This window comes from Eleginops maclovinus, chromosome 11, assembly GCF_036324505.1.
Source record: "Eleginops maclovinus isolate JMC-PN-2008 ecotype Puerto Natales chromosome 11, JC_Emac_rtc_rv5, whole genome shotgun sequence".
Lineage (NCBI taxonomy): Eukaryota > Metazoa > Chordata > Actinopteri > Perciformes > Eleginopidae > Eleginops > Eleginops maclovinus.
Genome location: NC_086359.1, coordinates 10192979 through 10207855, shown reverse-complemented (window position 1 = coordinate 10207855; position 14877 = coordinate 10192979). Strand labels below are relative to the sequence as shown.

Sequence of the window (14877 nt, the reverse complement as noted above, 5' to 3'; positions counted from 1 at the left end):
AGAATGTTAAAGGTAATGGCTACAAATATATTATAAGTGTTTACATGTGCCTGAATTTCTGTAAAGTAAGTGAATCACAAAAATCTTAATAATTGTTTTTTTATTTTTAATGGCATTTTTAACCTTCATTTCTAATGATAGTGAAAGGCAGCAATATGGTGCGTAGGCGGGAGAGAAATTACCAGGAAACTAGTTGCCAGTTTTATACAAATATATTAAAATGGCACTACTCAATCATCACCCTCTCTTGGAACAAGTTAACCAGAGAGGGACCTTTGCAGCCTGTCTTGGCTTGGGCTTCTTCTCTGACGCGCGGCAGGTGGATCTTCTCTGTCTTGGACTCTCTCTCATAGCAGGGGCAAACCTTCAGGTGCTCTGACATGGGCGGCACGTTTTTGAAGCACCAGGAGTCGACAGGAGTGAACAAATTGCTGAACTGCCAAACCTGAGGTCACAGAGGAAAGCCGGGTAAGAGAGAGCAATCTGAATATTCAGTGTTTGGCCAACTCGACTGGAAAATCCTATTTAATTTTTTCTAGCTTGATTTGTATACCATCAGGAAACACATCAGCTAAACACTAAATGAGAATATGATAACAATGTTGAATTAATCATCCAAGTTATCTTTAGTATCTTTTTTCATTTTAATTTACAATCTATATTCTCCTTAAATATGCTTGAAGTGAATTCAATCAAGGCACTGATTTTTGAAGTGAAGGTGCACAGACAATATTTAGCTCACCTACATTTTGACATGCTTGTATATAATAAAAGTGAATATACAGTATGTGTATTGTACATGACATACATTTAACTATCTAGATGTTTGTGATAAAAAGCTAGGTATGTATGTACAGTATGTATGTAAACCAAATAACCCCTTACTTATTTCAGCATTAACTCACCGTCTCTGTCACCCTCCACTTGGCTCCTCCATGTGAGTATGTCTTCTTCTCCCAGCGGAGGGTGACCATGCCTCTCTCCTGCAGCAGAGAGGAGCTCACCTGCCTCATCAGCTGGGACACCAGAGCCAGCTGGGACAGAGATAGACTGTCCAGGAAACTGGCCATGTGACACAACACCTCGTAGGGCAGAGAGCTCAGAGAGTCTTCCCCTCCTCCTCCTCCTCGCCGACCTCCTCTCTTCCTCTGAGAGGAGGAGGAGGAGGAGTCCTCTGAGTTGCTGGACGTCCGTGAGGCGTCAACCAGAGAGGAGAGGGTGATGGGATTCAGGCTATAGCAGCCGATGTCCTCGCTGAAAGCAGAGTGGAAACTGTTAAAGATGCATTCGAGTGTGATTTATCTGCAAGCAACTGTAGAAAATACACTTTTTAAGGAAACAAAGAAGAAAGGTGCACCAGTACTATACAGAAATAGAAAGTTCTATCTCACTTGTAAGAGACAGTGGCTTCATGTGTGACGGCTGAAACCTCTTCTGGCTGTAGGTGCATCCCAGGTATGATAGGGGGCATCTCTGCTCGAACCATCCATTTACACACATCTGAATGTCACTGTGGACATTCCTGCAAGGGGAAGCATATTGATGTTTGCTACGATCATTTAATATTAATACCGTTAACATACTAATCCAAAGTTTTAACTTCTAGAGTTAATTTTCATTGTCACTGTGACAGAGGATAAATCAGCTTGTGTCACTGACTTTCTACATAAAAGATTAAGTTTCACAGTTCTTCGCTTACGGGCCTTCCTTTGAACTAAGCTTGATAAAAGGAGCCCTGTCATCCCCACTTGGCTTACTGGTTAGTTTCACTCAATTTCTGTATGCCTATGGGATCCTGATTTATGTTTTTATTAAGTATTATCTTATCCAGAAGACACTCAACAATTGGGCCAAGAAAGCCTAATATTATCTTTATTAAGGCATCGTTTAATTTCTGACTCTGGGAAAGGAAGAGAAACAGTCATATACTCCAAAGTGACCGCGTCTCCTTGTCAAAATGACACACATCTTTTGTATATATACTGTATGTAATGACTTCATCAAATGTTTCTTCTCTTCTACTCACTGTGCCTCCACTGAAATAGTTTAAAGACCACCACTTACTTTTAAAACCTCTAAAAGAAGGTTATAGGGTTGGTAAAATTAGTCTCTTATACCTTATTCATTACATTTTTTATTATCTAAATACTGTATATAAACTAATCTAGGCAAGAATAAAGAAATAAAAAAAGAATTCCATGATATTTGGATACCACAAATCAGAACCCACTTATAATGTTTGCCATATTCTCTGCGTTTGAAGGTGTGTCCGCAGAGGAAGGTGAAGGCGGAGCTGGCCTTGTGGTGCCGACTGGTGACGCTCTCCACCTGCAGCTGGAGGTGCAGCTCCAGAGGTTTAGCAGCAGTCAGATCTGCCAGCGAGGTGTTTTTCAGGAAAGGAGCCGAAAGGAAGTTGTAAGTCTGCGTTCCCTCGTCCTGTAAAAGACCGTCCGTGCACCTGCTCTCTGCGATGAGGTGACCCCTCTGCTCCTTCTCCAGGGAGCACAGCAGCGAGGCCTGAGGAGCCGATCCAAAACAAGAGATTAATCATGTTGGAGAACTTTTCAGTAAACCAGATGCTCTTTTTGCCCAGAACAAAGATAAATGATAATCTTTTTGTCATCTGGAATGCTTTCAGAACAGCTTATAGCACATTTAATTTTTTATTTAAAAATGTACTTCACAATGCCCCAGATGCCAAAATGAAACTATACATTACTTTTCACATCTATATTCTCAAACCCAAAGATATTAGTTGGAAACATTTCAGATAATTGACAAAAAGGATAAGGGATAATGTTGAAATATCAATATATTTGAGTGTTCCAGGACAGATTTTAGAGTATTGTGAATTTGTCAAGGTAATGCTATTACAGAAAAAAGTAAAATATTAAATTAAATCTTCTCTCTGGCTTGGAGAGATTATAGTGATGAATCAAATGCAATTATAACTCCAATACAATTCCTCACAGCTGTACAGGAAATGTTAACCATTTTAGCATCTTTCAGCTCTTTGTTTTGTTTGGTTTTATGGCATACACCAAAACCATCCTGAGTGATGAAACACTGAAGGAGTCTCCACAAGGAAAAGTAATGTCAAACTAGTGGTATGAATTTGCCTCTGACCTGAACTTCCTCCCACACTGGCATCTCCTGTAGGGAAACCCCCAGGTCGCTGGTGTCCACAGCTTTTCTCTCCCTCTTGTAGAAACCAGGGTTGCGGATGCGGGAATGCTTGGCAGAAAAGCTGGTTGGGGTTTTAAAGGTTCGCACGGTGATAATCTTCATGGGCTCCACATATCCGTAAACAAATGCCTTCTTCTTGTGTTTCCCTGCGAGACTAGAAGAAGAAGCAATGCATGCACTGCTCCCCTGTGTGCAGGTGATTGATGCTGCTGCACACACACCATTATCCTCTGTGTCTTCCTCTGTTAAAGTCCCTAGACCTGTTCTTCTACCTGCAGAACGTCCCTGGTCTCGGCCTGCCTCGGCTGCCTCTCCAGCTTCCCTGCAGCCTCCCATCTCCATACTGAACATACGCTCCCAGGCATTGTAGTTTTCCAAGTGATTAGTATCAACTGTTGAGTCCAGGGCAATGGCCTCTCTCTCCTCCTGAGTGAGCACAACCTCATCTTCATTCTCATCTATTCTTTCACTGTTGTTATTCATGAATAACATGTTAAAGGGCTCACAAGTTTGAGCACTTTCCTCCTTTGCAGCCTTTTCTGCTGCCTCCTTCTGGTTCTGCTTCCCCTTCCTCTTCCTCCTCTCTTCCTCTTTCTCCGCCTCATCCACACTCTGGGTCAGCTCTGGAAACAAATTCTTCATCTTCATAGAGTGAAACAGGAGGTCCTGGTCTTTCAGGGCCATGGCCAGGTCCAGACATCCTCCCTGCTCTCTTTCTCTGATTAGGTTTTCATGCAGCTCTGTGTTCGAATAAGAGTGGGCGTCATTGGCCGGCCAGCGGTTCCACTCCATGGAGCAACACACCAGGCTGGCAGGACACACCTGGAGGTGGGTTGCCTGTGAAGAGCGAGGCATGTGGAGCGGGCAGCCGAACCCAGCATTGAGGCAGGGCACCCTCACGTTGGGGCAGAGCAGCAGGTGATCCTCTTCTTTGCACAGGTGGAAGACAGCTCCACAGAGCAGGCGGCAGGGGACGACAGCGCAGCAAACAGAGACCTCCACCCGAGACCTGCAGCGCCGACTGTAGCAGGAATCACAGTGGACATGCTGTCTCACCCTGGAGGCCCGAGTACGATCACTCTGATGGGGTTCACAGAGGAAGAAATTAAAGAAAAGAACAACATATATATATATAATGTTTATGAAATATGACCTCCAAACCTTTCAGACACTGACCAAAACTCACCTTTCAGACTGGCTTTTAATGTTTGATTAATGTATTATTTTATTATAATAATTATTATTAATATTATTTTATGGTGCATCAAGGCTTTATAATCCTTTAACTCTGGCTAGAAATCACTTGATACATAATTTAGCATTTTAATTATTATTTTTCCACTCAATTATTATAAAACAAAACATGTACATCATGAGGCATGACAGTGAGTTGGATCTGTTGGTTGGGGTTTTGTAATCACACCATTCATGTTTGCCATTGAGTGTAAACCAACCCCAGATTTGCTTTCTAACTATTATTCTCTAACTTCCTGTCTGTTTAAAAAGCAGGCAGAAGACAGACCTGCAAATACAGGCAACATGAGGGTCATAAGTGATGATTGAGAGAGAATATTTCTGTATGAGTCTATCATTGTTTCATTGTTTCTTTGACCTCTATTTTATTCCAGTGACCCCAACAAGTGGTGTGAGGGTGAAACTCGTTTTCTGCAGCCAAACATTGTTCATATCAACAGAGCTGTGTTTTAAGTTAATTTCCCTTATTGTAAAAACAGAATATGCTCTACTCTTCAAAAGTGTACAATAAGATTATTTTAACCCACTTAAAGCTAAGGTGATATCAAAAAAATATCAGAATTCCTTTATCTCTCCCACAAAGGGCAAATTTACAATAGAAAAAAAGATCTTAGTTACAAAATACAACCATACCATGCTTCAGATCTTCTGGCACCAGTGTTGTATCTGAAGCTATTGGTCAGTCCTGCAAAACAAAGAAGAAATGTAAAATCTCAAAGTCTTGCATGTGAACACACACTGGTAGCAGAGTCCAGTGGCATCAGAGTCAAAGGGGAGAAGTGAAGTAAAGTCTTCAGCATTCCCCTGTAAGAGAATAGAAATTACAGAAACATGCTCCGTCTTGGGCTTTAAAGACTCTGTCTCTGTGAGCATGTGTGTGTTTCTGCTATGTGTGTTATTAATAGAGCCAAGAGGAGGGATCAAGCAATGTTTCACAGGTGGTCAGAAACATGGTTTAGGTTACCGGCAGCCTCAGACACTTACATCAGGAAAACTCTCTGAACTTCTCTTCTCCTTTTGTTACTGTAGGGCGCTTAAAATTGATTTCCACATGTACGGAAAAAAAGGTTCTCTAGTAGAGATTTAGTCATTAAATTGTCAGCGTGTGTCAGATCCACATACCTTCCTCTTTATGTGGACCTGAAAACCAGTGCACCTTCATTAAGCCCTCAGATAGAAAGTATTAATCAAAATTAGCTGGCTGTGGGTTGAATCCATCGCATGGACTAAATGGGTTGCGTTATTTCTCCTGCTGAACCTGCTTGGTGTTGCTTGTCTAATTTTAACCCACCAGTTCAAAGAGCACACGCACAGAAAGCAACGTTACAAAACGAGAAGGAAGCAACGTGTCTGCATTGGGACCTTGGTGAGACCTTTGATAAGATAAGATTTGTTCACGTTGTGGATGTGTTGAACTGCTTTGATTACGTTTACGTGTGTTGACCCTAATTACAAGCAGTAAATTGATACTACTCAGATATGTAATACAACTGTAGAGATTAAATATCCCAGTAGCTTCTCTGTTCATCTTGTTTTCTCAGTGCCACAGGACATATACTGTAGGTTACTGCTTACTTAGAGTATCAGGTCAGAAAGAAGAAGGAATACATTTTAATGTTTATCTGGAGTTTTTTGCCTATGACTGTTTATTTGTGTTGCTGATTTGTTGTACAGCATGCAGTTTGTCTGACCTGAAAGGGTCAGCGTTTACATCTGAAGGTCATGAGATAACATCATATGAAAACAAAAATACAAAAATTATTACTTGCTAAAACTCTTGAGAAGTTGTCACCCTTTCAGGCCTCGAAATGCGATTCAAACAAAACAGGGAGGAGAGATTCAGTCACAGGACCAGTGATGACGCATCACAATAAAAACATGTCTTCGTTTTTAGGGCCTAAAAGCCTAATAACTCACAACGTGATTCCTAGTGTGTGCATTTCCTTAAAGTATTGTAAGTGGTTTTGGTTAAAGCATCAGCTAAATGTAATGTTATGTGTTTTTGTTGCAGGATTACAAGGTTCAAAAACCTGTAGATGGTGAGTCTTCACTTTCTTAAATTAATTCTTTTTGATCAACACCATTGATATGTTATTCTTTTATTTAATTTCTTCTTCCCTAACCCATCAGAGTCATCGTACTCGGGCTTCCAAGGTGAGACAGCATGTCCACTGTGATTCCTGCTACAGCCGGTGCTGCAGGGCTCGGGTGGAGGTCTCTGTTTGCTGCGCTGTCGTCCCCTGCCGTCTGCTCTGTGGAGCCGTCCTCCACTTGTGCAAAGAAGAGGATCACCTGCTGCTCTGCCCCAACGTGAGGGTGTCCTGCCTCAACGCTGGGTTCGGCTGCCCGCTCCAAATGCCTCGATCTTCACAGGCAGCTCACCTCCAGGTGTGTCCTGCCAGCCTGGTGTGTTGCTCCATGGAGTGGATCCGATGGCCAATTGACGAAACAAACCCACACAGCGGAATAGCCCTGCAGGAGAATGTGCTGAAGGAAAGTGAAGGGCAGGAGCAGCCTCTAGATCTCGCCATGACCTTGGTGGATCAGGCAGACCTTTATGAACGCCTAAAAATGAAGCCTATCTTTCCAGAGTTGATGGAGGCAGAAGAGGAGGAGAAAATGAATGAGAAGAAAGAGGAGGCTACAATAGGAGGGTTTGTTAATGGTGACCCAGACACAGCTAGTAATGAAGGTATGTTATCTATAATTGAAACTAAGAAAATAATAGAAGTTTTTTCTTTTTTCTCATAATCTGTTGTCTCTACATTACTGTGTTTGTTCTCCTCCATCAGTTTCTGAAGAAGGCAGCTTCTGTGGGAGTAATGTTGAACATAATGGTGTGGGGCAAGGCTCAGGCCCCATTAAAGGGACATACAACCTGTGTGACATGATGTTCAGCATGGAGAGAGGCGGCTGCGCTGCTGCACAGGCAAACCAAGACAATCCCAAGCAAAACACAAAGCCTGCAGAGAAGGACAAAGACACAGAGAAAAATGAAGCGGCTGCAGATACAGGTACAGCAGGTCTAGCCCCGTGGCAGGAGGGGGTGATGGAGCGTCTGGGGAACGAGCTCACCCCGCAGGAGTTCAACATGTACATGGTGCATCATGGTCGCATGTTGCTTGCCTTCGGAAAAATCAAGGCCTGCACACCAAGGGAGGATGATTTTGTATACGGAAGCCTAGAGCCAATTCCAGTCCAGACCCTGCGCTCCTTCAAGGTAACGGTTCAAAGCTGAGACTTCATTGGGTTTCCTTAATCAAGTTTTTTTTGCACTCCAGTAGTTGTTTTCATAAATATTGTAATTTTCTAATATTCCTTAATCCTTTTTATTTATTTATAGTTCACTCAACAAAATACACATATTTCCACTGCTAAACCTTTACTTCAGTTGAACAATGGTAAAATACATATATTAATGATCAAAGTTTCCCAACAAAAAAACATTTACCAACAAAACTGACCCAATAAAAAAGACGTGTCACTGTCCTCGCTTGGCTTCTGATGATGTATTTACTTCTGCCTGTAAGATCCCCGACAGCTATCACTACAGTGGGCGGCGGATTCATTACTATGACACGACTCGGCCTCCGAGCGAGCCTTGCAGTGTGGACACATCGGACCTCAAGGTTGACGAAGAGGACTGGTTCAGTGATGAAGCTGCAGCCACCCTGCTGGGCTACGCTGAGAAAGAGGTCAGGGGTCACAAGGTCAGTCTGACTTTTCATCATTTTTAAAAACTATTGCTGGCTTTCAAGTACATAAATAAATATGATGTTTTTCATACTGACAGCATTCTTTTTAAAGTAAGAAATCAGCTCTTGCATAGTCAACACCTGATTGGACAGCTTCATTTTGAAATAACAACCTTTGTGATTCACTATGGAAATGAATGAAAAACAAAGGCCTTATTTAAAGGTGGCCTGCTCATTCATCTAGAATCATCAACTATAATACTTGATTGGTTTCCAGATCAGTGAGTCGAATGCTTCCGATGGGCTTTATGTGGATGTGGGAACGCAGACACACTTGTTTCGCAAGGCTCCGTTTAAAGCAAATGCGACCCTGGCGGAGGCGATGGTGGACAGGCCGCTGAAGCTCCATCTCCAGCTGCAGTCAGAGAGAGTGAACAGCAGGAACACCAGAGCCGGCTGTGCCTTCACCTTTCTCTGCGGTCATACCTTTCACCGCAGAGAGTTCGCCTCACATTTCAGGTTTCTGTGTTTGACTGTGTTTGTGTTTTGAATTCCTCTTATTGCAAAGTAATAACATTAAAGTAGTAAATAATGATTAATCATCTCTTCCAGGAACGTCCACAGTGACATCCAGACGAGTCTGAGTGGATGGTTCGAGCAGAGATGCCCCCTATCATACCTGGGATGCACCTACAGCCAGAAGAGGTTTCAGCCCTCCACACATAAAGCCACCGTCTCTTACAAGTGAGCATTGTTTCCCATTCAGACTGCAATATTTAGAGTCATATAATATTTATCTGATACGTTGCATCATCTGTCAATGTGAAAGTAATGTGACAATGTGAAAGGGTGACTCGTAGTGGTGCACTTACTGACTATTATCACCTGAATCTGCAGCTCCCTTCAGCTTTACAGAGCTTTAGGACAAAGTCACACATGCACTTATGCAGAGAACTGATAATCACACTGCATTTGTTCGGAAAGTGGGCAGTGCAAATTCGGTTGAACCACAGACACACCCAACGTTTAACAAAGTTAAACTCATTGTGAGGCAACCGAAAGCAAACGTTTTATTAGTCCCTTTTCTAGCATAGAATGGAAGGCCAATACTTGGCAATGTTCATTTTGTGCGTATATGACCGTGTCCAAATAGTTTTAGCTCATTGTTATCCTGCCTGGAACTTTACTGTTTTGGTTCAATCTTACTGCTGTCTTTAGATGCATAAGTTACACTAAAACAGCACTAAACAAATTCAGAGACTAGCTGATGACTAAAACGAGTATTTAGCAGAAAAAGGGACAAATATTTAGGTATTGGTGATATACTGTGCGGTACATTTTCTTCCCTACAGTCAGCATCTCAGGATTTTCAACTTGCGTCCAACATTTGAAGCCTCAGAAGGTGACACCTCCCAGTTGTCCAGGAGCTCAGAGGACTCCTCAACCGCTCAGAGGAAGAGAGGAGGTCAGAAAGGAGGACAACGGGAAGACTCTCTGAGCATGCTGCCCTTTGAGGTGCTATGCCACATGGCCAGTTTCCTGGACAGTCTGTCTCTGTCCCAGCTGGCTCTGGTGTCCCAGATGATGAGGCAGGTGAGCTCCTCTCTGCTGCAGGAGAGAGGCATGGTCACCCTCCGCTGGGAGAAGAAGACATACTCACATGGAGGAGCCAAGTGGAGGGCCAAACCTGTGAGAAATAAATACTAAATCATCCATCACAACCATTTAGTGTTTTGTAATAACAAATCCTTGCCAACTGTTTCCTTTTCCTCCTGTTGCTCTCTAGGTATGGGAGTTCAGTCACCTGTTCTCCTCAGTGGAATCATGGCATATGGCAGATGTCCCTCCAATATCTGCACATCTCAAAGTCTGTCCTTACTATAAGATCTCTTTGCACATTGAACCTGTTCCCCTGCCCAGCATCAGTGACAAACACGAGTGCAAGAAGGAGAGGCTTAGCCTCGTCAACCATTTCACAGGAAGTAAATGGAAACACTGAAAATAATGCTTTTAAGTCTACCTGTTGTCACAATGTATTTGTGTTTTATTGACACTGAGGGCCAATTCTCTGCGCAACAAAGGGATGATGTCCATAATGTCATAAAGCATCCAGAGCCAATAAATACAACCTGAACTTATGCAGTTGTTCTTGTATCGTTGTACAAAAGCATCATTCCACGTAGCCCTCAGAGAGTGTTTAACAAAAACCATATAAATATCACCATTGCCCTGCAGGAAAACACATGAATATGTACACATTCAACAAACATACCGTATGTGTATATCTATATTGAAATTATAAATATATATATATATATATTCTGAAGTGGTACAACGACGCCCACACTGCTAAAGGAAAAAGTGTTTTCCTTGAGCAGATGAAAAAGTTTGTTGAATGGCTCAAGAATGCAGAGGAAGAGTCCGAGTCTGAGGAAGAAGAGACAGACTGATGACCTCCGGCTAAAACTACCATCTTGATTTGTATTTTTACATTATCATAGCACCAGATGCAGTAGAGGGGACTTATTGCAGAAGTCTGTCTGTATTTATTTTTATATTATACGTATACACTTTAAAACGTTTTCCTCAATAAATACTTTCTTTAAATGCAAATTAAAAATACTCACTCACTTCATCATTTTAAAGAATAAAAACGATCTATCTGTTTGCAACAGCTGACAGCTTCATTTCCATGGAGCTCCTCCTCCCCATGCTGCTGATATTCGGGGCACTGATCACTCCTCATAGCGGGCTGCATTGTTGTGAATAGCAGCGGCACCGCACTGCACGTACAAGCAGAAGGTTATGAGGAGGTTATTTTGACTGCAGCAGGATTCATTTACACTGCAAGAAAAACGTCGGCCTGCTGCACCAGTGTAACAGCTCACCTGGGAGCACAGAGAGGAAGCGCCACTTCGCTCTTTTGTTTTCTGCATCTCCGCTGCAGAGGACAGAGATCGCGGGGCGATACCAGCATCCATGAGAGGCGCTTTGCATCGGAAACCGCTTCAGAAACACGGTAGGCCACGGTCAGACTGGTGAATGCACAGTTACAGGTAGACACTGAGCAATAGTGAGAACAGGTGGAGAAATGAAGCAGATATTATAAAGGAGAAATAACACTGAATGAGATTGTAGAAGATTCTGTGCTTGCCAATTAGCTTATAAGAAAATTGCATTATAAAGCTCTTGCAGAAAATCACCAGAAGATACCGAATTTAGCAGACGAACAGATGGTTTATCACTCTAGCTTGATACATACATGTGTTTTCATTTGTTTACCTGGCAATAAACACTGTTATATTCAAACTATTTATCAGAGCTCAAATTGGGACACTGGGAAATCCCTCAGCAGTCTGCTTATGTGTGCAGGTTGTGTGAAGTGCAGCCATGGATCCTGGGAAGCTGGAGCAGCAGGTGGCCAGTGTAGAGAGAGGAATTGCCTTCCTGAAGCAGGAACACCTGGCCATGCTGGCAGGTCTGCAGCTGGAGATCACACACCTGAAGAGGCGCTGTCATGGTCAGTCGACTGTTGTCAATTAAACACTTGACTACCTGTTGTTTACGGAGCCCTATATGCTTTTTGGGGTGTTCCCTTTCCAGTTGTGTGTTTTATAGGTTTTCGTGCATGTAAATGGTCTGCAAAGGCTAAAATCCCAAAGTTCAAAGTCACACCTTGACAACTTTGTTTACTTTTGCATCATTTTAGAAAAATAAAGAACTTTCTGAACACTAAAGCATGTAAACATGTCACAGAGGCACAAAATACAAATATGAACCTGAAAATAAGCATAATGGGTCCCCATTAAATTATTTTTTACCTATTAAAGATCTATAAATATACATATTATGTTGAAACAGTAGACTTTCTTCATATAATATATGATTTACTTTTTTCATATAAGGCTGATAATAGGTTAAATATGCCGACCCAGGGAGAATCCAGGAGAACTGTCAGTGGCATACAGCCTGAATGCTTCTCTGTGTTTGCATGTTCATTTTTCTGGTGCAGTTTTTCAAATTACCTTCAATTTGTCCGACATCAGATCCATCTCCAGCTTCCTTGTCTCCAGTTAATGCTCCAAAAATACTTTCTATCACACCTGTCTGTCTGTCACCTTGTCTTATCTTTTTCTGTTTACTGTGGTCCTTCTGCCCCTCCTGGCTGCAGAGCTAAGCTGTGAGCTGGACTCCAGGTTTCCTGACAGAAGCACAGAAGGTGAGACAAAACAGCTCCTGGCTGATAATAAGGAAATTATATAAGGGAGTTACAGAGAGGTGTAAAAGAAGTGTGTTCAATGATGAGGCACAATTAAACATTATTACAATAAATCAAGATTACCCATTTTTCAGTAGCAACAACAAAGACATTCAAGCACTGTATTTTGCATTCATTTCTGCAAAACCTATGATAATTATCCAATCAAGTTGCGTGTGAAAGAGCACAGAAAAGAGGCAGTGAAAAGAACATTTTATGAAATGTCATCTGAAGAATATTGATCAAGAAGATAAAGTGAGAGAAGTATGAAGGGTAGAAAAAATGACCGATAAGACACCCTAATGGAAACATAATCTCCTGTAAATATACAGTATCTTCTTACATATACTTCAGTCAACCCTGTACATGTTTTTGTTCCTCAGAGGAGGAAGCAGAGCTGGCAACCCGCTATGAGGCTGCGGTGCATCTCCTGGAGGACCAACAGTGCATGATGGTCGCTGCACGTGGGGAGCTGCGAGCAGGCCGGGCTCGAGCGTCAGCACTGGGAAGGAACCTGAGGGAGGAAGAGCGGCATTTCCTGGAAGAACTGAAACGTCGAAGCCACAAGATCACCCTACTGAGTCGTGAGCTTCAACGCCAAAATGTCACCACCACAACACTCTGCCATGAGCTTCACACTGCACGCTTAAAACTGTTCCAGCAAAGGCAGAGCACCGAGTCTGGTGCAGAGGGAGAGGTGGAACCCAGGGCCAAGGAGGAAGAAGAAGAAGAAGAGGAGGAGGAGGAGGATGATGATGAAGAGGTGAGGAGGATGAAGATTATGAAGGGGCAGGCTCAGACTGGCTTCTGTCTCCACCTCCTCCATCCTCTCCTGACCAGCAGGAAGCCAGACACAAGAGGCGGGTCAGCCTAAGGGAGGAGCGGGTCAGAGCTTGTGTACCACAGGAGAGAGTAACGTCACCACAGAGACCTCACTCCATGCCCGATCCCGCCCTTTTCTTGGTGCCACTTAGATACCGCCTCCTTCGCTTGAACCGACCAAACAGAACGCAGGATGGAGAGGGGGTGGAGGACGAATGGGAAGACATAGATGACAGCAGGGTGCACAGGAGGGTGGACATGGGAGCAGGAGAGGGAGAAACTGCTCTGTGATGATGAAGAAAAAGCAAAGTTGTCTTCCACAGGACTCTGATGCGTGAGAAGAGAGAGATGTACCTTTGTGATTGTCTGTAGATTTCAGGAAGTGACTTAGATATTTAGAAGTTAGTTGCACAAAAGCGTGAGATTTTACCACAACATTAAGCTATTAACTGAATTTCTCACATTGGTGGTACAACATGTACTTGGAAAATGTGAAAAAACGAGTGGGTCAAAACAGAATGAGTAGGTTTAAATATGGATGCCTTTTGATTTAGGCACGGTTGATCATGGCTTCTGCTTGTAATTAGTAGCCTTGCCTCAAAGTCTGTGAACACTTACATCGTACTGTTCAATGTGGCAAACTGCTTTTTCACTGCACCAGCCGCATTCCAGGTTTGGAAAGTCACTTTAGAAGTCAGAGGGACATTTTGTATGATTTGCACTTTATTAAATTCATGCAATGTGCCTAGTAATGGCAGAGAAGTCTTTCTGGTGTCTGTTTTCAGTGTTTCAATATATCTGCTTTAAAAAAGGTTTTGCGTAACTATACTCTTAACAATTTATGTATATGTCTGTGGACAGATTTTGTCACTGCCATAGCATCAAAACTGTGCAAGATACAGTCATGAAACTGAACATGTGTAGTTGAAGACAAAAAGGCAGAGATGGAATAGGTGTAGCAGTGGGATTTTTATTAACATGGGACACGAGTCTATCTTTGATCAAGAAGGGTTCCCTAAGCTGAAGATGTAGAAGTAGATGTGTAGGATTTAGAAGGAATTTCATTGGCATCACTTAATTAATACTCATTATTATGTTCTGATTAGCCTATATTCGCCTGGAACAAAAAATAGTCATGTTAGTGAACTTATAATAAGGCCTTCATATCAACATAGAGAGCAGATCATCTCCACAAAGTCCTTTTCTACAGTAGCATAGAATGGACAAACCAAACACTGATTTCGAAAAAGGGCTTTCTCATTTTTAGTGTGACCTTAATGACACTATAGTCCTCTGACAGGCATGTAAATGGAAAGGTGTTCAGTTAGTTGCAATCTGCACAATTACCACTAGATGGTACTAAATCCTCTACACTGCACCTTTTAAATGGCATGGTTGTGGTCCGACTCCTTACAAGAGCAATTAAACTAAAATGAACTGGCATGTGAGTTTGTAAATAAACAGGAAAATTGATGAGATCACAGGGGGAAAAATCAGTTGAAATTGCTTTTCAGTATCACTTTTGATTGTTTAATGTATTAATGATAATGATATTGAGTCATTCATTTTTGATTCAAAGACGGTTGAAACTCATTCACATGCATCAGCCGGTGTAACTGGTCTCCTAGCAAACGTCCCGTTCTAGAAGGTTCCCACAGTTGT

General features: G+C 42.4%; 3 protein-coding genes across 3 annotated transcripts; 2 read left to right on the top strand and 1 right to left on the bottom strand.

Moving 5' to 3' along the window:
- Nucleotides 1–226: 226 nt before the first annotated feature.
- Nucleotides 227–5285, bottom strand: LOC134872157 (F-box only protein 40-like). Its single transcript, XM_063895314.1, is given in 7 exon segments — nt 227–445; nt 906–1254; nt 1392–1419; nt 1422–1522; nt 2231–2517; nt 3127–4266; nt 5074–5285. Coding segments are annotated over 7 exon segments (2127 nt in total). The 5' UTR covers nt 5077–5285.
- Nucleotides 5286–5747: 462 nt separating this feature from the next.
- Nucleotides 5748–10273, top strand: LOC134872408 (F-box only protein 40-like). The gene is made up of 9 exons (XM_063895685.1): nt 5748–5806; nt 6452–6479; nt 6571–7132; nt 7233–7660; nt 7971–8150; nt 8413–8654; nt 8748–8879; nt 9488–9824; nt 9922–10273. Exons 2-9 carry the CDS (start codon nt 6477–6479, stop codon nt 10132–10134), a joined length of 2097 nt encoding a protein of 698 aa, XP_063751755.1. The 5' UTR covers nt 5748–5806; nt 6452–6476; the 3' UTR covers nt 10135–10273.
- Nucleotides 10274–10875: 602 nt separating this feature from the next.
- On the top strand, nt 10876–13911 carry ccdc92bb (coiled-coil domain containing 92Bb). The gene is given in 5 exon segments (XM_063895644.1): nt 10876–11154; nt 11508–11655; nt 12307–12354; nt 12777–13153; nt 13156–13911. Coding segments are annotated over 4 exon segments (906 nt in total). The 5' UTR covers nt 10876–11154; nt 11508–11525; the 3' UTR covers nt 13507–13911.
- The last annotated feature ends 966 nt before the right edge of the window (nt 13912–14877 follow it).